The sequence below is a fragment of the Vespa mandarinia genome, chromosome 11, assembly GCF_050613455.1.
Source record: "Vespa mandarinia isolate Hongniang chromosome 11, ASM5061345v1, whole genome shotgun sequence".
Classification (NCBI taxonomy): domain Eukaryota; kingdom Metazoa; phylum Arthropoda; class Insecta; order Hymenoptera; family Vespidae; genus Vespa; species Vespa mandarinia.
The window spans coordinates 5,599,214-5,625,000 of NC_140820.1; the positions used below are offsets into that span (position 1 = coordinate 5,599,214).

The 25,787-nt window shown below is 28.3% G+C and overlaps 1 protein-coding gene, 1 long non-coding RNA gene and 1 other non-coding gene across 3 annotated transcripts; 1 reads left to right on the top strand and 2 right to left on the bottom strand.

Moving 5' to 3' along the window:
- Positions 1-725: 725 nt before the first annotated feature.
- TRNAI-AAU (transfer RNA isoleucine (anticodon AAU)) lies at positions 726-799 on the bottom strand. Its single transcript has one exon. It is a non-coding gene; the product is annotated as a tRNA-Ile (tRNA).
- Positions 800-4,160: 3,361 nt separating this feature from the next.
- Positions 4,161-5,851, top strand: LOC146872676 (uncharacterized). Its single transcript, XR_014982708.1, has 2 exons — positions 4,161-4,465; positions 4,935-5,851. It is a non-coding gene; the product is annotated as an uncharacterized LOC146872676 (long non-coding RNA).
- A 2,691-nt stretch (positions 5,852-8,542) lies between these two features.
- LOC118441442 (UDP-glucosyltransferase 2) lies at positions 8,543-20,848 on the bottom strand. Its single transcript, XM_035865824.2, has 8 exons — positions 20,285-20,848; positions 19,330-19,400; positions 19,102-19,200; positions 18,023-18,162; positions 15,762-16,075; positions 13,097-13,316; positions 9,506-9,725; positions 8,543-9,115 (listed from the first exon to the last, which is right to left on the bottom strand). Exons 1-8 carry the CDS (start codon positions 20,474-20,476, stop codon positions 8,824-8,826), a joined length of 1,548 nt encoding a protein of 515 aa, XP_035721717.1. The 5' UTR covers positions 20,477-20,848; the 3' UTR covers positions 8,543-8,823.
- Positions 20,849-25,787: the final 4,939 nt, after the last annotated feature.

Sequence of the window (25,787 nt, forward strand, 5' to 3'; positions counted from 1 at the left end):
GAAATCAACGACGTTAGGTTAAGAGCAACGTACGGTCCTGAAAATCTAAGAACTGACGTGTTGCACGATAAAAATTTATTTTCTTATATTTTATGAAATTTTAAAATTATACACTGCAAGGAAAAAAAAATATTAATGTAATTGCAATAAACTGTAAAAGAGTTTTGTTCCTAATCAATATCATCGCATAATTTTTTTCCAAGAGGTTTTCGCATGCGCTGATATATATATATATATATATATATATATATATATATATATATATATGTATGCATATGCAAAAGGAAATAGCGATTTGTAAGAAATGACCGTGACTTTTGATGGAATTCAAGGAAAATTGTTAGTATGATCCTTAAAAACAACAGAGTTATATCGATTTTATTATTATAATATTTTCCAACTCTTGGAAATGCGATATAAATGTTCAAGCTTCTTTTTTTTTTTTTTTATAAATCAAAATTTTAACTTACGATTAGAATTCTATTCTTAATTCAAGAGAAAATCAAATGTTATTTTAAAAAAAATATTTTTGTCAATTGAGACTATTATATTATAAATGAAATCATTTTAATTGTTTCAAGTATACAACTTATGTGAATAATAATTGTTTAATACTAATGAACAAAATTCTGCTTTATATTAATTTTAATTACCGATTAAGTATAATAAAGCTGATGATATAATGATATATATATATATTATTGAAAAAAAGGAAAAAAAAAATTTGGCCCATGGGGGGATCGAACCCGCGACCTTCGCGTTATTAGCACGACGCTCTAACCAACTGAGCTAATAGGCCAGATGTTAACTTCGTGTTTTATCATGTATATAACCAAAAATTAATATATTTTTACCATTGTAATCATATAAAAAAATTTTTATTTTATATATATCATAAATAATTTTTAATATATAAAGATTACCAACGAATAATTTATATACAAAATAAATTTTTCCTTGAAATAATTTAACGATAAAATTTTTCTTAGAATTCAATCACGTCTACGTCATTGCACTTTGTATTCATCAAATTTTTCCATATCATTGTGAAGCAATCAATAATATTGATTAGCCTTAATCGTAATTCCTTTAAGAATAGACTTTGACTGGACCGTCCAAGTACCAGAGGTTAAAAGAGGTTAAACGCGTGTGTTCGGTGTTATGTGTTTCTGTCACATCGTTTAATTGAAAGCAATTTCAAACAGGAATGACAATAAAGTTATCAGTTTGTAAAGAAAATCCTTAAAAGAATAACGCAAAAAATATTTTAAGGAAGGAAAAAGAAAAGAGAACAAAGAGAAATATATATTCTAAATTAAATGTTATATTTTGTAACTTCAACGATAGATAAGAACAAAATTTCAACTACAAGCGTAACAGAGAAATACTGTTCTTATCATACATTTATCGTATCGATATATGTATGTTATTTGTAAATTATACCCTAATCTCTCTTTTTAAGTCTCTTCGATATATACCCTCTTCTTTGCTTCGTATCCTAATCACTGTTTGCAAATCATTTTATATAACAACGTTTAATGACGATGTATTAGATACGTTCTTAATTTTAAAATGTGGAAGGAAATCAACAATTTTACTACAACTCGGATGCAATTCAAAAAAAAAAAAAAAACCCGATATCTTTGTATAAAAAAAATGATTATTTACCTTTTGATCGAGAGAAACTTTGTGATTATCGAAACTTTTTTTTTTTATCGATTCAAAATTGATTACAAAAATTTAATAAATTTTTCTTTATTTAATAATATAATGGAAAATCTTCGAATGGTTTTTTTTTTTACAAACGATTAAATTAATTGTTACAAGCAAATCATGCAGTTTCGTTTTTAATCGAAGGACTTATCCATCGCGAATGTCCTCTTGCTCATTATTTATTAAAACTCTCAAATATCATCCATGAATATTAATGTCAAAGTGTAAATAATTATAAACGCGTACAAAAACAAGAAAATCCTATTCTGATCTAATAAATAAATCAAAAAACAAGATATCATTCACGAGTAAATCTTCGAAGGAAAGTTACTCGTGGTCATTCAATGTTCTTCTATTTAATTAATTACAATCAATTAAGTGCCGAAATTCGAAACATTCGTCTTCAGTACCACGTTTGACTGACCGGAGGGATTTAAAAATTCACTTACTACTTAAGAAGTTTTGTAATGACTCCAAAACACTCGTTCACGATTTAAGTAGAAATTGAGGATAGATAGATTCGTAGCTTGTTGAAAATGAGATCCTCTTCAATGATACACTGATTCTAATTCCCGATAGTTGTTTATTAACGAACGGTCATTGAATTTACTTCGCGAAACTCTACTGTTTTTTTTATAAATACAATCTGTGCGATTGTTAAAAAAGCAAAATACTTTTCGAACAAACACTGACTCTGGATTGCACGTAGTCGAAGCAAAAAATACTTGTTGTTTAAATCGCAAAACGCGAATGAACAAATACTGTTTTTCACGATATTCTTCTTTTAGCGATAGAATCGCTCGATTATTTCATTGCAATCGCGTGCGAAACAAAAAAAAAATAAAAACGAAATTATTAGTATCATTGTTATAATAAGAAAACGTTAAAAATATTAAAGAAATGTTTGATATAACAATGTACTTACTTTAAGTATCCATTGATACATGTACTATGAGCATTCTGCTACAAAATGATGTAGAACGTTAACGAAAATAAGAAATTAACAATGAGTTTCTTTTTTGCGATAGAAATTGTTTTTTGTGCCGAACAACACCAACTACCCTTCGCGATTTTCGTCTTTTTATTTCATTGATACAACACTCGATTACTTTATTTCTAAAACAGAGAAAAAAAAACAGAAACAGAATTATTAATATCATTGTTATAGTAAACTATAGATAATTTTTTTGTTATCGCTATTGATACTGATTCTATTTCGCGATTGATTTTATTTTATTATTCGTACAAGTTCTAATTCTATCAACCATGTAACAAGTATATTATACGAAAAGTTAAATATTCAAAAGAATCATTTATTTTAATTTCCTTATTGTTTAAATTTTAACAGGAAACTAATTGTTCGTCACATTTCAAAGTCTCTTATAAATCGTTCCTATTCATTAATGTTCATACAATCAAGTCGTTAATGGGAGCGAGTATTAAAATTTGTCTCTATTGAAATTTCAGATTAAAATTGATTTATTTCAACGTCATATACAAGGATGTTTTATGTTCGAATAAAAGTGCATTTATTTAAATAATTCATAATCAAAAAGAATTGATTACCATAAATTATTATTATTATTTAATTATTAATATTAATAGGATACACACTATTACAGTTCTATCGAGATAATTCTATCGAGTATAAAATTCCTACTCGATGAAATTTGAGATTGAAATTATTTTATTTCGACATTGTATTAACATTTATGTGATATTTCTACGAACATTTTTTTTTTTTACCATCGTTGAACTCTGTATTCTTTTGAATCTGTACGATATACATATATATATGTATGTGTGTAAGCAAGTGAAAGATTATTTGTCTGCTTACCTTGGCATTGAATGCAGGAATTTTTCCAAGAAATTATATATATATATATATATATATATATATATATATATATATATATATGGTGCGGTTTATATATGTAGTAGTGCTCGATTTCGTGTATTCGCATGCATGCATGTGTGCAACATTTGTGTGAAAGTAAACGTGAGTGAATTTTTTTGGACGTATATTTTCCCTATTAAATAAACGTATTTTTTAAAGAAATTTTACGGTTTCATTGTACTAGTTTTTTTCAGAACAGACATTGGTTAATAATGTTCGAAAATTATCTTTTTTCTTACTATTGTATATTCCAATTTGTTTTACTTCTTTGTTACAGTCTTTTTGAGACTGATAAGTAATTAGAACTTCTGACTACCACCGAGTCCATAATAAATATTCTAATTATTAATTATTTATTAATTTAATATTTATAGATCAACTTTTAGACAGTTATAATAAAATGTCATATTTTCTGAATATTTATAAAAGAGATTGATCATAAAAAAGATTAATGCTTTCCATTATTCGATTTATTAATTGATTGTTATTTGATTCCTGAAGTAAAAGAAAAAAAGAAAGCTACATAGGTGTACGCGTCGCATAAAGATGTGTGTATTAAGTGTATGTGTGACGAAATTTATATTAGGTATTTTAAAAAGAAAATAATTATCTATTGTTAAAACGATCGATAAGAATTTTCAATGATATTTTTCTACAATTATATGTTACATTTTACGTTAGTTTTTCAATAAAATGTTCAGAGAAATTAATATATTTATTAGCAAATAATATATCTAAGATAATGCAATGCGCATGCGTCGCACGAATCGTTTAACCATCTTCACGATGTAGATGACGCTATTAGTGTGTCAGTTTGTACCAGACACAGGTCCGTAGTGTCCTCGTTAATTACAGGTAATTAACAGATTTTATCTAATGTACATCCTCTTTCTATATATCAATCTTTAGCTAAACACGCGATTTTCATGAGGGTCGCGTTTGCAAGTTCGGGTCATTATCGCGTTTAAAAGGTATTCGTGAAAATAAAATCGGAATTCCTTCGTGGAACTATTACGTCGTACTTCTTTCGTTTTCTTTCTTTTTTGTAATTTTCTAGCTTTATTTTCACATTATCGATATCTCATTATCTTTTCAACGATGCTTTCTCAATCAATTATTTTGCATTTATAATTATGATCGATCGATATCTTGTGTTATATATTCAATTTTCATATATTTTCATCTATATATGTATATATATAGATATTTCCTACACACACATACATACATATATACATGAATATATGTATATATATATATATATATACACACACATACTCACTTTTAATTTTATCCTGTACTAATATGATTTTATATTTTTCAGATTTTCAAGAATTCCACGAACTAGAAAATAAGAGTACCGAAGTAACAAGAACAGAGTTAGTATATTTTTCTTTATGATCCTGTAGCTGAAGGACGCTAGTCATGCAATGTATATATCCGGTAAATAAATTTCTTTTTTAAATATTTCCTCAATAATCGAAAAAGAATAATAAGAAGATGAAAAGTAGAAAACATAACCTTCAAATCTATAATACGGAAGTTTGAATTTTTCGAAGAATTTTCCGCGTTTATGTAGATACATATGTGTATAAAAAAAATCATTTATTACGAATGTGTATCCTCTCCGAACTCGACATTCTTGTGTATGAGTGCATTGTCCGTGTGCCAAAATGCCAGAGAGTTTATTTTCATTGTCTACATTTATAAACAGGTATTTTCTAAGGAATTATATATGTGTGTGAATATTCCGCTCCAGTTCTTGGAATTTTTATAGGTAAATTGTGTTCGAATATATATATATGTATATATATATATATATATGTATAATATATATATATATATATATATGTATAAATATATATAATATATCTATATGTGTCCGTGGTCGCTTTTTTATTTCCATTGCTATGTACATTCAATGTATTACTCCGCCATGTACATAACAAACACGCACATAGACATACGACAAATTCTTTATCTCTGAACACTTACTAAAGCGATGTATGTAAAGCGATGATATATATATATATATAGAAAAATGTAAAGGTAAATACATGAATCCTTCGAATGATTCAATTTATTAATTACTCATTATTTCGCGAGTAATATATAATGTATAAGGATAATATATTTATGTGTGATACATATGTGTGTGTGTGTGTGTCTATTTTATGTTTCTATATATTATAAAAAATGTAATTATTTCATTAGAAAATTATAGTCTATATTTAAAATTCATATATTAATTGCATTTGTCACGTTTTTCATATCCCGACATATTTGTATCATATATCTTCATTATTTTTTATCGAAAAAATTAATATATGAATTGACTCACGTTGTACTGTTACGTAATTGAGCTACAAAATCCACTTTGTTTCCTTCCTGATGGTATCATCGCCACCTTGGATGTGATAACAAGTGTACATGGTATTTCGTCACTTCGCATAATTATAGGTAATTAGCAGTTTTTTTTTTTTTAACGTATATCCTCTTCCAATATATCAATCGATATCTAATCGCGCAATTTTCATGAGGTCGCGTTCATATATCGACCCATCATTGCGTTTAAAAGATATTCGCGAAAATAAAACTACTATATCATAGGTCTCTCGGGTCGTTATTGCGTCGAACTTTTTCTTTAATTTTCCAACTTTATTCAAACAATATCGATATCTCTCTTGTTTTTTTTTAACGATGCTCTATTCAATAATTTTACATTTGTACTTGTTTTTGATCGATATCTTGTATTATATATCTTCGATTTTTTTATACCATCATATATATATATATACACGTCCTATATAAACAAACTATATATATTAGATTGGAAACTATGAAACGGGCGTTTTTGTTTAGTTATTTATTTTCATTCAACGGCCGTTTCATAGTTTCCAACCAATACATACATATATAGTTATGGATATTTCTTATATAAATATACACAGACACACTTCCAATCGTATCTTGATTTTACACTTTTTAAATTTTCAAAAATTCCATGAGAATGAAATAACACAATATTGTGTGTGTGTGTGTGTGTGTGTGTGTGTGTATATATATATATATATTAAAACGATACGTTGTATGCTTATGTTTGCAAAAAAAACAATTTATAAATGCTATGTTTGCGATGTATCATTATGTGTTGATTACTTTTACGAATTTCACGAAAAATAAATTTGTTATTTTATCTATAAAATAATTTCAATTTTTTCTATTTGAATAAAAAAAATATAAAATTCATTGTTTGCGATGTGTCAATTGTTTTAAAAAGTATAATTCTGTTTTCATGTTACTGCACTTATCGATTATCGCGCGGTGATACGGGCCGATCATCAATTGACATTGCTGATTTTTTTGAATATGGCATATTAAGTAGAAGCATGATGCAAATGCGTTAAGAAACCAATTTGGGAATAAAGTTCGTTGAAGTCTATTTGGAGATTGGTACCGACGAGAAATGAAGAAAAAGACAGACATATTGCACGACTCAAGCATTGATTCATCCTTTACCTCGTCATATAATTATATTAATGGATAGATTTACATATGAATGTGTAGAACAAATTGTACATATTTACATATATATATATATATATATATATATATATATATATATATATATATCTTTCTATAATAATAGATTTTTTAAATGTCATTTAAAATAAGTAATTTTTAAGAATAGTTTTCAACCAAGTAAAAAAGTCTATTTTGAAAATTTGAAAGAATAATCTCATGTAAAAAAACCTTTACCTTTTGAATAAGGGATTCAGGCCAAAAATTATAATCATGAGAATATGGTCACTTCTAATTATATTCCCTAGTTATTTTTAGATCATTTTTAGACACAATTGCATTTTTATATTGTCTACTATTTTTGACTCTTTTTCAGACGTATTCCATTTTTATTTTGAAATATATACGTATATATATACATATATATATATATATATATATATATATATATATATATCATACACATAACATAGAAATTTTTTATTATCCTAATAGAAATAATAAAATGATATTCGGGAAAGAAGTTATGTCCTGTTGTATAATGAAAAAGTGATTATAATCAAGTCCCAAGTTTATCAAGTTATCTCATTTACAACCATAGTGTCTTAAAAACAAAGCAATATAGCAAGATAAACGAAGAGAGAAGAACAAAGAATTGCAATATATTTTGCAACAGGTCATAAATATATCGATTACTTTCTTCTAATTAATATTATTATCACCTTTATTATTATAATGGATTGTTTCGTGGCAATAATGTTTAAATTAATAGATTTAAACATTAGTCTTTTTTTTTTTTTTTTTTTATTATAGAGTTTTGTACAGAATATCTACATAGTCGATAATTTACCAACATGTTGTCGATATTACAGGTTCCTATAACCAAGTCATCATAATAATCCTATTCGTCGGTCGATAATATCAATAAGTTAACATTCTTTATTATTAACAAATGATATATTACCCTGTGTAACAGTATTATTATTGTGATATAATAATTCTTTCATAATTATGATAACAATTAAAATAAATATTAATTCTCATAATTTAATATATATGGTAATTCTAATTGATATTAATCATAAATGTTGAAAAATAAAAAATTTATTTATTAGAAATCTTAGATATAAAATATCACGGTGTATATTTTATAATTAATTTCTATTATTGAAATTTATATCGGACAATTTTTATGCAAAATAGATATTTATGCAAATATTTAATAATGTTTAGTTTTGGATTTCTGAAAATTTTTAAGTCTTGACATATCAAATAAATCTGTTTGAAGTTTCGCCGATTAGGATTTTTAAAGTAGGTCAGTAATATAGAATGCGCATAAAGTTCACTTTACTTATTTATACCTATATATTCGTTTGATGAATTTTGTGTACATAAAATGTTATAGCAGTGACTACGATATTGTTTATGTATATACATATATACAAATATATGTTGACAGTATCGTAAAGTTCTTATAATAAATGCGGCAACGTGATTGACGCTTCTATTTATAAATTAGGTTACCGTTGCATCAAATTTATCTTAAGAACGTATGATAGAATCTAACATGTAATTTATCTAGTTCGGTTAGTCTTGAATTAAAAGAGAAAGAAAAAAATAAAATTAATATCGATCGATTATTCTTTATTGTTTTAAATTTGATTACAAAAACAAATTTTTTAAATTATCATTTATTCATTTTTGTATTTATATCGTTTCATATGAAGATACAAATAACTTTTTGCAGCTTTTCTTAGAACAATAAAGCATGCACAACCGATGAATATTAAAATCGTGAAAATTAAAAAAATCACCAGTATTGTCAAATAATAATCGATCCATGACATATCCCGACCGTGATAGCGCAAGTGTTTAGAATTAGGGAACTTTAGAACGTGTTCAATGTTCCAAATTGCTCTCTCCATTGGACGTACTAGTTCATCCTTTAAAATGGCCGATATCAGTTTGATATTGTGTATATATCTGTAAGGTAATATGGTATATATCATTAGCACTATAACGTATAATATCGCTTCAAATTATTAGGGGAACGTGTACATTATTACTATTATCGCAGTTAATAATATACTATATTATATTATGTAGTATGTTAGTGTTATAATTTAAATAGGTCTAAAGGATAATCTTAACTATTGAATGACCAACGTAATAAGCAAACTGATACATACATTAAATCAGCATAAAGAATCATTGCTACATGTATCATATTTAATTGTAAAATAAAATTAATAGAATGTTTGCAAAAGAAAAAATTCATTTAAAAATAGTTCCTTCTTTTTTCTTATGTGTATATATATATATATATATATATATATATATATATATATTTTTTTTTTCTTTTTTTTTTCTTACGTTTTATTCTCCACGACTTCTGTGATAGTTCGTACGATTAATTCTTCCGTCATTGTGTCAACGTTCAACGTGAGTCCAATTCCAGCGTCGAGAATTTTTTTTGCGTTGAAATGTTGATCTCCAAAGAAAGGCAGGACTATCAGAGGTACGGAATAATGTATAGCTTCTTGCAATGACTGTAGACCACCTTGCATCATGTAGGCCATCACTTTTGGATGTGCTGCATATGAAAGTAACGCTTTATCGATGGTTTGCTTTCGAAAATTTACCGAACGTTCAAACGACCAGGAGGTATTACCGAGAGGATGAAAGTTGGTTGGAGCTGATATCAGGGTTCCTTTAATAAGGAATATTCAAGGAAAATTACTATCTAGGGTCCCCTTATGTGAACGTTAATTTCTTCTTCATAAGATAGGAAATTTTCAAATAGGAAGATAAAGAGAAAGATTTTCGATTTTACTTAATAGCTATTGTCAATAACGTTATTGGATAAAGAAATAAAGAGATAGTTTATAAAATGAAGCATAAATAAAATATTTAATTTATATATTATAGATACAAAACGTGTAAGATATATTATATACAACAAAGTTGATTTGTTTGAACATGGAAAAGAATGAGAAAGACAAGGAGAAAGATAAACAAATAATTTGATTTAGTTCAATATAAAGCAAAGCAGTTTTAATTCACACTTGTAATGTTGTATAATATATCACTCTGTATAAATTAAACAGTATATAACTTAAGTATTATAAAAATATTTAAAAAAGAAATATATATATATATATATATATATATATATATATATGTAGAAGAAAAATATTGCTAATAAAGCGAAAGAAAAAACAAAAACAAATTATTAGAGTATAATGGTAGAGTTAAATAGTAAAACAGCAAGTATTATAGCATAAAAATTGTAAAAAAAAAAAAAATAGAAGACAGAATTTTTGATATTTAATATCAGAAATAAATTAAGAGTGAAAAAGATAGTACATTATATTGGAATTCATTTTAAAAGTTACGTAGTAATATATTATATAATTTAACAATTGTAAAAAATAAAAAATAAAAAGGGAAACGAAAGAGGGAGAGAGAGACAGAGATAAAGATAGAGATAGAGATAGAGGTAAAGAGAGAGAGAGAGAGAGAGAGAGAGAGTAGCATTGGAATAGACATATCTCGTACTTTTACCATCAGATTTCATAAATTTCAAACAGATCGAAATTTAAAGCCATTCGGAAGCCTTCGAAAGAGTTACTTCGAGTTGGAAGTTCAATCGCACGATACTAAAGACTCCAAAAGCCAAAGGAAGATTCAAGGAAAGTTCGAAGACCGTCTTCACGAAACCAAATACTTACGCTCTTAGTTTTGAAACTGGATAACTTGGACGTATTATCGGCCATCGAGTTGCATTACACTGACTTGCTCAATACAAGGGCATTCTAAAAGCGAATCGATCGTAAGTATCTTTGAGACTTCCCTTTTTTCCGACCGAATGAAAATCGAATCGTATCGGTGGAACTTATCGGATAAGTATACAGGGTGTCTTTGTATATGATTATCATTGAATTTATTAAAATAATATTAATGCTAATGTGAAAATAATTTTTAACAAGAGTAATATTTACAATTTCCCTTTTTTTTTTTGTTTTTTTTTTTTTTAAATCCTTTTTCAAAAAATGTCACTTTGATTTTCTATACGAACAGTTTCAATCTTCCTTCTTTTTTTTTTTTCTCTTATCATATATTTATATTTTTTTCTTAAATCTTAACTTTCTTTTTTTGTTAACACGAATGTAGAGTTTACTTTTAAAGACTAGCATACTTAGGGTGTCACTTAAATAATATTCGTTAAATCAAATTTTTATCCGATCTTCTGTGCGAAAGCATTCTAACTTTTTTATATTATACTTTTGTGATTATTTTGAAAAGCATATATCTCAAGTATCTAAAGACACCCTGTACATGTATATATATATATGTATAATATCTCGGATTGCTTATGGGAGGTGATAAACGAAAATATGTTTCTCTGTGAACAAAGTGATAAATATTTATTTGTTAATTAATGCTTAGTTTCTAATTAGTCTTACCTATGAACAAAGAAACAACAATTTACGTTTATCTATATATATATTTATATATTTATCTATATGTATATCTATATATATATATGTACATATGTGTCTATATATATAGATAGACATTTATATATTATTTAGTAGTAGTTCTTTTCTCTCGTAACTCAAGATCACTATTAGTATTTACTTTGAAAACAGATAGAAAAATAGAAGTTAGGGATCGCGAACGATCTTGAAATTGAATTATTCAAGTCGAAGGAACTCGCACGAATTATCGACTCTAGTAATCGTTTCTGACAAGTACTATTCTATAAAAGTACGAGAGAGAAAGAAAGGGATAGAGAATTTTGTGGGTAAAGAAAACTATAGCGTGAGAGGGACGCTTTCTTCAACGTAATTTCCCATAAAAGGGAAATTTTCTATTGTCTGTTAAGTGCTGTGCAAGATGCTAGCGCCATCTTCCAAGTAATTACGTTCGAATCGTTTGACGGTTAATGTTTAAAGTGAGCATTCCGCGTTGAGTAAAGAAAATTAACGCCTCTTGTAAATGAAAGGTATCGTACGAAGTCGGATGCAACTTCGTTAAAGACGTTGAGAGCAAGAGAACCTAAGAGTGCCGCCGTTAAATTTGGCCCTTTACGAAGCTCCAAACGTTTTTCCCTTCCCATCCCTTCCCTTCTCTTTTCGCGTTATTAAACCTTAGAAAGGTAAATCGTGCGTCTCGTTAATTATTTATCGTCTACTCTGAATCAAATTGACGCATGATTTTCTCATTAACAAAAAAAAAAAAAAAAAAAAAAGGAAAAAGAAAAAAAAAGAAGAAAATAAAATATAATAAAAGATTTTAATATAATTTACATATGTATCTGAACGTATCTTATAAATATTACTTAAAGATAATATATTAATATATTCGAAGACATAATCTGGATGCAGGTTATTGGAAAATAATCTATGAAATATATAACGGGTGTTCAGAATAAAGCGTTATAAATATTTAATTTAGAGGGAAAGAAATAATCAGTATTTTTGAGAGAAATTGTTAGATCGAGTGTTATCTGATTTTAAGGGAGAGTAGTGGAATGGGGGATTTATTAATTTTTTTTCTTTTTTTTTTTTCATTTAACAAATTCAACTTTGTTGCTTTAAATAGGAATATAAAAAAAAAAAAACACACAAAAATTAAAAAAGAAAAAGAAATAAACGAGTAAACTTTCCTTAAAATATTTTTGTATCTACCTTCGATTTTTCGAGATATTTAAAATAATTATCTTATTTACTTAAAGATAAATTTCTATATATTTTCTTTTACATCTATCAAATGATATAGAAATTAATTGAGACACACTGTAGACCGACCGTTGTAAATGTGTATTGGAAAAATAGTTGATCGAAGTTTAGCCTTTAACAGGATAAGAAGAAAAAGAAGAAGAAAAAGAAGAAGAAGAAAAAGAAGAAGAAGAAGAAGAAGAAGAAGAAGAAGAAGAAGAAGTGGTAACAGTAGCCTTACCAAGAACCGCTTGCTGTGGAACCCACTTCACAAATTTGATGTTGCTCGACTGAATAGCCATGTCTCCGGCATGTTTCCATAGAACTCTTTGCTTGAGCGAGCCCAAGGCGTTGCACAATGCCGTCAAAGGGTCATTGGGTAGCTGGTGAGTTTGCAGATTCGAACCGAGAGAAAAATAAATGGCTCCGTTTATGGCATCATCCAGGAATTCACGAATATCCTAAAGAAAAGAATTATCGATGTATTTTCATAATCAATGATTATATATCCACTTGTTTCATTGTTCTTTTTTTTTTTTTTCTTAATACAGATTTTGAGCAAAAATTATATTTCAATTAATTTCTTTCAAATTTTCTCATTTGAACGTATAGATTTTGAAAAGTTATAATCGACGATATTATAAGGTATGATGTAATGATATTAATGATACTAACTCTTTGATGATAGGCATGATTTATTTTTTTCAGAAATTTGCAAGAGATCAATGTTAGATCAATGTTAGAAATTAGATTATATATTTGAATCAATTATTATGATGATTATTGTTATTATTATTATTATTATTATTATTATTTTATTTTTTTTTACAGAATTGTATGAAAAATTGAATTGTTATTAATACGTTATAACATTGCGATTATGGGATTTGAACGCAATAATTGCATTTAAGGGCTTAATATGCTAACCATGTATATAATACGTATCTCGAATTAATATGAAATTTTAGAAATTCTTTTTTTTTTTTTGTTCCCTAGTAGTTATAGTTTAAAGTAAAGTCAGTGGCGGTATGCGGAAATGTTCTTCCGGAAAATGTTTAGCTTTTCATCCCCATGGGTAAGAATGGAATGAGCACCGGTAAACAGCAATGACCCTTACTTTCGCATCGCAATGTTGAGCCGTAGGTAAACTTTCCCCAACAGTAGAGTCACCTGTGAGAACGACTACGTATTATCCCCGAGAGAAATCATGCTCCAGCGACGCACAATTTTGTCGTTTGGTATAACCATGGACTCGTAGGAGATATAGGTGATCGCTTCGAGGGACTATGCTGATGAATTTTGGCCAACGTTCGAGCCTTCTATACTCTAGAGCTTATGTATCTATATATAGATATATGTATATAGATATATGTATAGGTTGAATCATATAACATGACGATCAATACGTGTGTACAAATTTCCCAAAAAAACATTTTTTCTGTTTTCTTCTTTTTTTTTTTTGTTCTTCTTTTTTCTCTCTTCTTTTCTCTTTTTTCTTTTTTTCAAATGTAGAAAATTACATGGGGGAAATGTATACGTTAGAAAGGAATAATTTTGAAATGAATATTTATTTATATCAATTTGTTATATCTATTTTTTTTTTTTTTTTTTTTTTTTTTTTATAGTGTTCTATAGAATTATAAAAAAGAAATAATTCTATCGATATCATTATTATTTAGCAGCATTTATATTTTAAACTATATATATATATATATATATATATATATATATATATATGTATATATGAATAAATGTTTAACGATTCGGTAGAGTGGTATGAATAATTATTACTAATATACCGCACCGTGATACGAATGAGTTTCAAATAATGTTTTGTTACTATCGTTATCTCGATTAATCATAAAATAAAATAAAGTGTATTATTTCGAAAAAAGAATTCATTCTAATAGTAAATAAATCACTCTTGGACTTCTATGTTTAAGAGTGGATAGATTTTATTTTAAATATCTTTTAAGTTAAGCAATATTTACGTTTATTTATTATGATTATAATTGCAAAAAGGGGTTGGATCGAAAATGGAGATTATTTTTTAATCGACGAAATTGGGATGTCGCGAGGTAGAAAAATTTTTAAATTTTTTGTGTACGAAAAACATTTTTCAACGATGATAATAATAATAATAATAATAATAATAATAATAATAACAACAAAAACAACAACAACGATAATAATAATAACAAATAATAATAATGATAGATATTAATAATAATAATAATAATAATAATTAAAACTAACAACAATCATTTTAACTTCAATGGCATATAATTGCTTAGATATGAAACAATTATTTTAATACCATTTTCATGTTTTTATAATTGAACATGTTATTCTACGACAATTTATAACACGAAAGAGAATTAACTATTGTATCGTAATCACGTATGACAAACATATATTATTGTCTTATCTTTTATTTATTAATTCTTTTTTTTCATAATGTTTCTTTTTGAATAAAAAAAAAAAGAAATGTTATTACAGACATACTTCTTTGATGTACATTAAAATTTTCAATTATATAAACAATTGTATCATTTGTATCATTTAAAAAATTGATTTTCTAAATATCCTTTGCGAATCATAGAACAGTATTAGAAATATTTCAAAGAAATACTTTATGTGTTTCAAGTATGTCACTATTCTGTATTATTTTTTGCAATTTTTTTGTTCTTTTATATTTTTGTCCTAATTTCTTTTTGAGCAAAAAAAAAAAACCAAAAAAAAAGACAAAAAAAAAGAAAAGTTGTATTAGAAATATTTAAATGAAATATTTTTAATGTTTTAAGTACATCTAACTTTGTATTAGATTTTTCAATTATTTTCTTAAAAAATTTTTTTTTTTTCTTTTAAACAAATAAATGACATTAGAAATAATTTTAATGAAATACCTTAGGTAAGGATTCAGTTTGTTCCTTGATTTGGAGGCTATGGACTTCGATCACGTTCGGTAATAAAGGTTTTGGATAACCAAGGACGTGATTATTGCCTAATATAATCAAACTGAAGTTTCTATCTATGTCGTAAAGCGGCGTATCCGGTACGAACTTGTTGGCTATTCGTTGTGCTCTTGGCAAATGCCAGTATCTATAATAGAACCTGGTCCAGCTCGTGTATAATATGTTCCAAATTCTCTCGTCCATGCTCATTCGATTTGTGAAGGGGTAAGCCATATCGGGATTTAACATTGGATCGTCCGGATTTCCTGAAAGTAACGAGAACACGATCGATTACGATTGACATTCTCTACGATTCAAATGCACTACAAACTTGATTTATACTACTATTATTCTCTTGATGGATAGTTAATATCAAAAATTTAATAATAATCAAAAATTATTTCATTAATAATTAATATTTTTATATTTATCATTTATAATATACGATATATTATTTATAAAATAATAAATAATTAATAGATATTTTTAATCGTTTTACACTGTTTATGAAATAGTTAATTAATGTTCGTTACAATTAAAAATAATTTCATTTAAATAAACTACACAGTAGTTTAAGAATTGTTTTTCTTTTTTCTTTTTTTTTTTTGTAAAAGAATGAAACTTAATGAAATGAAAATTCGTTAAGAATGAAATTAATATAGAGATCGCGTTTATATTTAGCATATACTCAAATATATAAGATAGGAAATAATATTGATTATTTTGAATATCTTTCTTTTACAAAAGTAAATATAATTTTATAAATTAGTCATTTAAAATTTGGATTGGGATAATAAAATGAATTTAATTCGTAAGAAAATATTGTATAAAAATTCTTTATAACGAATTGTTAATTAATTATTAATAATATGTTGAAAAAAATAAAAAAAATAAAAAATTTGATCTTTAAAATGATATTTTGATACAAATTTATACGACTTTTAGTTCCGGAGATATTCTCATTTAAATCGAATACGTTTACGTTGATCCATTGATCTATATAATTTTATTCAATTGACTCGTGACACACTGATCTATATAAGTTCCGAAAATTTATATAGTCCTACTATTACTATTACTATGAACAGCTATACTATACGAATTATGAATGGAAATGTTTCGAAGGCAATATTTTCAAAAAAAAAAAAAAATCGTAGAGACATGAAACCAGCACTGTTTTCAAACGTATTTAATTTTTTATTTATTTAAATATTGTAATAATATCGTTATAATCAAATCGATTATGTTAATAATTTTGAAAATCGAATTTTTTTCTTTATCTTTTCTTTTGTAATAACGGCATAACTATAATGAAATCTTTTTGAAAAATTGAAATTTTTATTAATATTATGTAAATTTTATTTTCTTTATTTAAAATAAGAAATAGAAAATCTATCAATAGTCGAATAATATAAAATGTTTTAAGTTTAAAAAGATCGAAATGTCGAGATTGTTCTTTCGTAATATGGATATAACTATGAAATATTTTCTAAGTTAATTTGACATATATGAATTAATATTTTTTTTTTTTTTTATAGAGAATCTCAAGCTGGATCGATCAATGCTATTAAAAATATACAATTCTATTTTAAAAAATTTAATTGCCTTCGTATATTCTTTACGCATTCATCTACAACGACTTTTCTAATTTGCTTAGTAAATATAACGTATGTTGTGAAATTTATAAAAGGATGATATTATTACAAAAGAAAAAAAAAAAAAAAAGAAAAAAAAATAATTCTGTTTATATTTAGGAAATTTTTCTCAACCATATAAAAAAAATTTTACTTTTTAATATATTTCATAAGAATGAAATACCGATAGAAACCAAGATAAAGCAAGACACATTGACCCTTTTCGTATTTTCTTTTTCTTCTTTTTCATTTCTCGTCCGATACAAGTTAAAGCACTACCAAGCAATCTATCCGTTTCCTAGAAGGTTTTTCGCCCTTCCAACGATTGCTCGCACTTTCTGTTTTACCGACAATTTACGTCAATTTCCGAGCTGGGTAACGACGTTCGTTTGGGACTGTTAGAAAGCACGAAATTCAACGAACAACCAACCATAGAGTCACGTTTGTGCTCACACCATCGAGCTTACTTTATCACGATTGTAATCCTTTCTAATAAGATACTAGGATTTTGCAAATAGTAACGTGTTTTCGACGATAAAAATTCGTAATTTTAATAGAATTAAAAAAATTGTTACTTACCAATCGAATCCATGACGTATGGAAGATTTCCAACGCTTAAAAATCCAATTAATACTGGATAGTTATAATGTTTAACCAGAGAATAATAACAATGATACCATAATTGTTCAATTATGATTGCATCGAAAGTTTTGTTTTTTCTGAAACAGAAATGATTCCTCTCTTCTTTCTATTTTGTAATAAATTTATACAGCTATGTAAATAAAAATTTTTCTATTTATATAGACTGTATCATATAATGTGATTATAATTTTCAAGAAAAGAATGATCAATATTATTTAAATAAATATATATATATATATATTTATATTAATATAAATTAAAAAATTAAATATTTCTTTATATTTAAATTTATTGGATATAAACTGCATTAACTGCAATTAATTAATAAAAATTTTGATTATAATTATTTTTAATTTAATATTAATCTTTAATAATAAATATAGGAGTATATATATATATATTTTTTTTTCTTATATGAACATTTGTAACTTACTACGTGATTGTACCTGTGAAATTACATAAGTATGTTCACATATTATGGTACATAAATTCTGTATAGAAAATAAGAGAGAGAGAAAAAGGTCAGGAAAACTTTTTTAAAAGTATAGGAAAAACGCGTCGAAGACAGAAAAAGTTTTTCTCTCACGTTTTAGCTATGTCTCTGAAAGATTTCGCCAGCTTGCCCATGCGGATAGAATTTCTTTCGATGACGTTAGGTGAATTTATAAGTATTAAATAAATATTTGTACTTACTTGTTATGCGATACAATAAATATAATATAGCCATATTATTCTACGAATTTAAATTTGTTTTTTTTTTTACTTTTTAATGAATTTCCAAGATTTTTTATATTAGGACAAATTATTAATATTAATCACAAATGATCAATAATTTGAGAAATCATTTCTTGTTAATATTAACAATTTGAGGACTATATATATATATATATTTTGTATTAAATGTTATGTATAAAAATTCGTAATAAGTGTTAATTATTATCGGTATTTCTTGGAAAATAGAAACACGCGAAATATTTTCAAATTATTGGAAAAGAATAATAATTGATTTATATTACGTTAATAATTCCATGATTTGTTTGCTGAAAAGTTGCTCGACGCATAGATCGTTAGCTTCCTTCATATTTTTCCTTAGAATCTCGTAAGCGTTCATATGTCTATGTGAATAAAAATAGAAACGATAAAAGAAAAATGAAAAATCGATTCATTGTATATTATAAAAAAAAGGAAAAAAAAAAGAACAAAACAAAAATTGTCACAAAATAATCAAAATTCACGTGACTCACCTAAGTCCAGTGCAATCACTTTTGCGATATGTGAATGAGAGATCAACGTCCTCGTAATTTTGAAGACTCTTCTGAAGAAAAAAAGAACAATATTACGTTTTAACGAAGGATTGTTACATTTCGTTCTTTCCGTTCAAATACTTATTTCCAACTTGAAAAGAAAGAGAGAGAGAGAGAGAGAGAGAGAGAGAGAGAGGGAGAGACAGAGAGAGAGAGAAGGAGAAAGAAAACAAGAAAAAAAGGAGAAGTAAAGAAGGAGAGACTATTGGTCCATGAGAGGACACATTTAGCAAAGAGAAATGTTAGTAGGAGTAAATTGAAGGTGAACAAAGTTTGCGTAACTTTGAACTCGAGTTTAGAGAGAGAGAGAGAGAGAAGGAGAGAGAGAGAGAGAGAGAGAGAGAGAAGGAGAGAGAGAGAGAGAGAGAGAGAGAGAGAAGGAAAGTGTAGTGAAGGAATAGATCTAAGGATAGAGTATGAGTAAGGAAGCAGGAGAGAGAGGGAGAGAGAGAGAGAGAGGGAGAAAGATAGATAGAGAGAGAAAAAAAAAAAGTAAGAAGTAGAACGAGGAAGGAAAAACGTAGATGAGGTAGGAAAAGAGTCGGATGTCTATTTGAAATATCTTCCGAACTTTTTTCGACCGACTTCTAGAAAATTATTGAATTATTAAAACGCCGTTATGAACTAGTTTGAAGCGTTCTTCGCGATTCACTTCACTTGGCTTTTACCGGAATAAAAGATGTCGCCTTTGGAAATAAATTGAAATTGAATGTCTCCTCTAATTTACGATTATTTACGATTACGACATTATTTACGATTATTGTAGTTATATGTGATGTGTGATATTCGGTTAAGTTATATGTATGTGTGTGTGTGTGTGTGTGTGTGTGTATGTATGTATGTATGTATGTATGTATGTATGTATATACATACCTCAAGTGTAAAATTGTCATACCTTTAATGGTATCGTCGAAATGACGGTAACGTTGTGACCACGAGTTGCCAATGCCTTCATCAGTGCTTGGAATGGTTGTTGATGACTATAACTCGTACTCGGACAGATGCCTAGAATGCGAAATCCATCGACTAGGAAACCACACTCGCGAGATATGATGAGAATTATTGAGAGTATCAGAATGATGTTCATTTTCTGCTCTTTGAAAATTCTGATACGATGATTTTCTCGAACAACGAATAAAAGTAGTAACTAGAGTTTTCGAATGAATCATATGAACATTTCGAAGAATTTCGAAGAAGGTTTAGAGACTTTGGAAATTGCTCAAAACACCAAAGGAGAATGGAGTAGTTTAAAGAATAGGATGGGGAAGAGGAAGAGGAAAAGGAAGAGGAATAGGAAGAAGAAAATGAAGAAGAAGGACAAGAAGAGGAAGGAAAAAAGGAGTTCGGTATGAACTAGTATGAACAATTCAGAGCACGTTTCACGATCAGTTTGCTTGGTGCCACGGTAAATAAGTGAACGACTTTCTCATTGGCCGGTCCATGGCTCTCCTTTTCCTTTTCTTTTCTTTCTTTTTCTTCTTCTTCTTCTTCTTCTTCTTCTTCTTTACCTCCTCTTTTTCCTCCTCCTCCTGCTTCTCCTCCTCCTCCTGCTCCTCTTCCTTCTCCTCATTCTTTCTACTTCCATGTAAGAAAGAAATAATTCAAGACTCGTCTGACACGTGACAGATGTTTCTGTATTTGACCCTAAAGACAAAGGGTACCATTCAAAGCTAATGAGAATTTCATCGAAGTCGTTTCCTTATCGATTGGAAGAAGGCCTTGATACTGACAACTGTAGGTCTTTATATAATCTAAAGCCAGTTGTATTTATATAATATAACGTTCATTATCTTTGAAAGTTCAAAAGAAATATTCTCTCTTTGAAATTGATCGATTTTCTTGGTAATATCGTATTTCAATTTCTCAATATAAAATGTAATAGAGAAGATGTTGAGAAATCTTTAGAAACAACTTCTATAATTTTAATTATTTTATTTTATTTTTATTTTCTTTTTTTTTTTTGTTCGTTTTTTTTCTTCCATTCGATACATAAGAAAATAATATAGAAAGTTACGAATATAAGTTTTATTACGAATTTTCATTTTTCATATTAAAATTAATAATATTCAATTTAAAATACAAAATATCTGTCTTTGGAAACGAGTTTGATAATCTTTTCTTTTCTCTCTCTCTTTCTCTCTCTCTCTTTTTTTTTTTTTTAATATTGTTCTCAACCATTTCAACGCGGAACGCGCGTACTATGAGAATTGAAAGATAATTAATCTTGAAGAAAATCAGAAACGTTACTTAAAAAAAAAAAAAAAAAAAAAGAAAAACAAAATAAAAAAAAGAAGTAATCGCTTTCACTCGGAATGAAGTGAGTTCACGAAAGTGTAGACGGATTACCTGACATAGTACCATTAGCTTCGAACGTAGAACTCGTTGCTTGATGGCAGAGAGAAGTGAGAGAAGGTTTGTCGCAAGAGGAAATGTTGCTGTTGCTGTAGGAACGAAGAGAAATCGGTGGTAGCACGTCTTGAGAAAAAAATTTCGAGCTCGACAAAAATGTCAGCGTATACCTTTTCAAAGCTTTTGTTGAAAAGACCACTTCCACGTTTTTTCTCTTTTCGTTCTTCTTTTTTTCATTTTTTTTTTTTTTTATTTTTCTTTCATTTTTTTATTTTGTTTTATTTTATGTTTTATTCCTTCCCTTTCCTTCCATTTTATTTTATTATTATTGTATTTGTTATCAAACGATTATTCCACACGAGATGATAACTTCATCGAATTGTTTCTATAAAAAGAAAGAAAAAAAAAAAATAAAGACAAAAAAGACAAAAGAGAAATAAATAAAATAAAAATTAAAACTCGGAAGAGAAGGAAATCACGGTTGGGAAACGTAAAACGTATTTCGAGTAATTAAATTAACGTGGCTAGGTTGGCAAGAAAAAAAGAAGGAAAGGAAAATTATTAAAAACAAAAAAGGAAATAAAAATGTAAAAAACAAAACAACAAAAGGGAGAAAAATAAAGGAAACAAGAAAAAAAGAAAAAGAAAAGAAAAAAAAAATAAAAAAAGAAGAAAAAGAAGAAGAAGGAAGAGATCAGCGTTGGCTTTTAAACGCTTTCCGTTTTATTATCATTACCTTTTCAGTTCTGTTCCCGCAGTTTTACGCGCATCGTGTCACAATATTTATAATTATTTCGCCGTTTCGTTGTCGGCGTTGCATAGATATTTTCTAAACGGCGTCCACAGGAAGAACTACGTTCCTTCCACGAAGATAAAAGGTTTTTGTATGCTCGGTTGTAAGCACGGTGCATTACTTAGGGCTGTCATAACACGGACCATGCGAAAAAGCTCTCGTTAATTCGGGACATCGTGCGTACCTTTCGTAAAAAGCTTGCTCGGCATTGTTGATCTTCGTTGTTGTGGTATAAAAAGAAAGAAAGAAAGAGAGAGAGAGAGAGAGAGAGAGAGAGTGAGAGAGTGAGGGAGACAGATAGATGGAGAGAACAAGAAATAACGAAAAAAAAGAAAAAAAAAAAAAAAAAAAAAAAAGAAAAGGAAGTTTTAACTATTCGAACGAATCATCGTAACAATTCCGTTCTTACGAAATATTTCTCGAAACGAAATTCCGACGATTTGTCTTACTTTGTTTATTTATTATATAATGAAATAAGTCGGAAATATTCGTTCAAACTTCAGAAATCAAACTGAAAGAGAAGCGACAGTAGGGACGATACGTCGAATTTCGTGGTCCTGAGTGCGAGATAAATCGTTTTCCTTCTTCTTTTCTTTACGCTCTGTCTTTCTCTCTCTCTCTCTCTCTCTCTCTCTCTCTCTCTCTCATACTCTCCCTCTCTCTTCCTCTCTCTTCCTCGTTTCTCGTACCACGCTATGCATGTTGCGAGAATCGTGTTTGTAGAGGCGGATAACTCTGACGTTTCCGAAGATCTAATAGGGTACGGTACGACTTTAAAGTGCTCGGCTGACACCGTAGGTGGGCGGGAAATTCGAATCACGTGTCAGAGTCAGATGCGCTTGATAAGGGTTGAAAGCAGTTCCGTCGTGCGTCGCGTCGCGTCGCGTCGCGTCGCCTCGCGTCGCATCGCGTCGCGTCGCCTCGTCGTAGGAAGATTCGTCTTGAAACTTGATATCAGTTGAGAAATAGGAAAACAAGAAGAACATTGGAGGAGGGGTAGGTTTAGGGAGGGAGGGGGGATGTGAGTCGGTGAGTTAATCTTAAGGAGTTATATGATATTTCTGACGAATTATTAAAATTAATAATAATAATCTATATTGTCGATAACGATAGGAATTATTTATTATTTATATTAACTCGTATAATCATTTATATTTCTTTCTTTACAATCTTCTATAATAAAAAGATAAAAGATACAATATTTTCTCTTTGTACGAAGTCATCGGCATAGTCCGAAATATCGAACGGAAGGATTATCGGGAGCAGTGTCTGTTTCTCTGTCCATTCGATATCCATGTATCGTGGCTTATATAAACGTCGTCGACGTTTGAAACAATACGATGATCGTTCAACGTAGCTACGTTAAGAGAAGAGATGGTGAGTGGGAGGTAAGGGGAAAGGGATGATAGGTAGAACGAGGTCTATAGGGAAGGAAGTCGTGTGTCTGCTTTTGTCAAGCCGCGATACAAGCTGTGGATTTAATACAACACCCAGTCCACGTAGGGAGGATGGGAAAGAGAAGACGGGTGAGAGAATTAGCAAGGTTGGAGATAGACAGAAACTGAGTGAGAGAGAGAGAGAGAGAGACAGAGAGAGAGAGAGGGAGAGAGAGAGAGAGTTTACATGAGTGAGAATGGGAGCGAGAAAGTTCGAGCAAAATGCTGTGTGTGTCACTAAGTAAGCGTCTAGATTTGCTCCTCTTCTCTTTCCTACCTTTTCTCTCTCTCTCTCTCTCTCTCTCTCTCTCTCTCTCTCCCTCTTTCTCATACACACACATTTGGAAAACCGAGCATAGAGAATGTGTCAGCTTCAGCTGCGTGTGTTTTGCGAGACCTCTCGGTAATTCTCCTCTCTTTTCACTACTACAACTAAGGACTATTACCAACTACTACTACTACCACTACTACTACTACTACTACTACGAATAAAACACTTGACGTCCTTCACCCTCGCTTACAGGCCGGGGCTAGAATTCCTCCTTACCCCTCTTCTTCATCTTCTCTATCGTTTCTTGGATCTGGATGTATATACACAGAAGGTACTCTTGTCCTATCTCTCTCTCTCTCTCTCTCTCCCTCCCTCTCTCTCTCTCTCTCTCTCTCTCCCTCCCTCTCTCTCTCTCTCTCTCTCTCTCCTCCTCCTCCTCCTCTTTCCTTCTCTGTGTCATCTTTTCAAAGCTTATTCAGCCCTTTCTCTCTCTCTCTCTCTTTCTCTCTCTCTCTCTCTCTTTTTCTTTGCTTCTTACTTCCTTTTTGTTATAGTACTTATGTAAAGGTAATTCGAGGGAGTATTTATGAGTAATTTTGCGAAGGACAAACGAGAGTTTCTAATGCACGTGTGGGCATATTACTCACGTGTGGTATATTTTATTGGTTTTTTCTTTTTTTTTTTTTTTATTATTTCTTTTAACAAGGATGATTTATCTAGTGGAGGATATAAATTTAATGGATATAGAGTTAGATATATGTAGAGAGGAAATATATATATATATAAATTATATATTATTTTTTGTGCGTGTTAGGAAGAATTTTTAAAAATCCTTCGTTACAGTAAATAAAATTTTTTAATTATAATTCAATTATACGATTTCATCGTACGTTTGTGTATTTTCATAACAATAGATTTGTCATTGAATATTTTGAATTGATATTATATACATATGTTAATACATTGTATACACATTATATAAACGATATTATATACATATGTCAATGTCGTACATTATTGGAAAGCTTAAGTTGTCACAATATCAAATGTATCATATTTTTTATGTTGTACATTATTATCATATATGATATCATCATTTTAACGTTATCTTTCTAACAAATTAAACATCACTATTATTGAAAAAAAAAAAAAGAAATGATAATGTGAATACAAATATGTTATTCAATAATTATTTTTACGTCTATATTAGATTTCTTTTGTTATTGATAAAAAATTTTTTTTTTTGATCATTTCTTTTTATTCTTGTTTTGTACAAATCGACTACTATTTATTAGTTTTAACGCAGACACGAGTTCGGAAATTAAATATGATTTAGACGATCAATTGTTCGTATTTCTTTCTTTCTTTTTCTTTTTTTTTTTTTTTTAGAAAAGGCACGTTAAACCTCAAACAATTCTACAATTTCTAATAACAATTAACATAAAATATGATATAGAATGCCTTAAGAGCTAAAATTTTTGACAATTTTTCTCTTCATATTGACAATACCTTATTATCCTTAATAATCTCTTATTAACATTTAATAATA

What these genes read in the sequence shown, in the direction of transcription:
- LOC118441442 (XM_035865824.2), bottom strand. Translation starts at nt 20,476, where the DNA reads ATGAACATCATTCTGATACTCTCAATAATTCTCATCATATCTCGCGAG. An exon ending in ATACGTCATGGATTCGATTG is followed by an intron (nt 16,076 to 18,022) that starts GTAAGTAACAAT and finishes CGTTACTTTCAG; the next exon opens with GAAATCCGGACGATCCAATG. An exon ending in AAACTGAATCCTTACCTAAG is followed by an intron (nt 13,317 to 15,761) that starts GTATTTCATTAA and finishes TCTTTTCTTTAG; the next exon opens with GATATTCGTGAATTCCTGGA.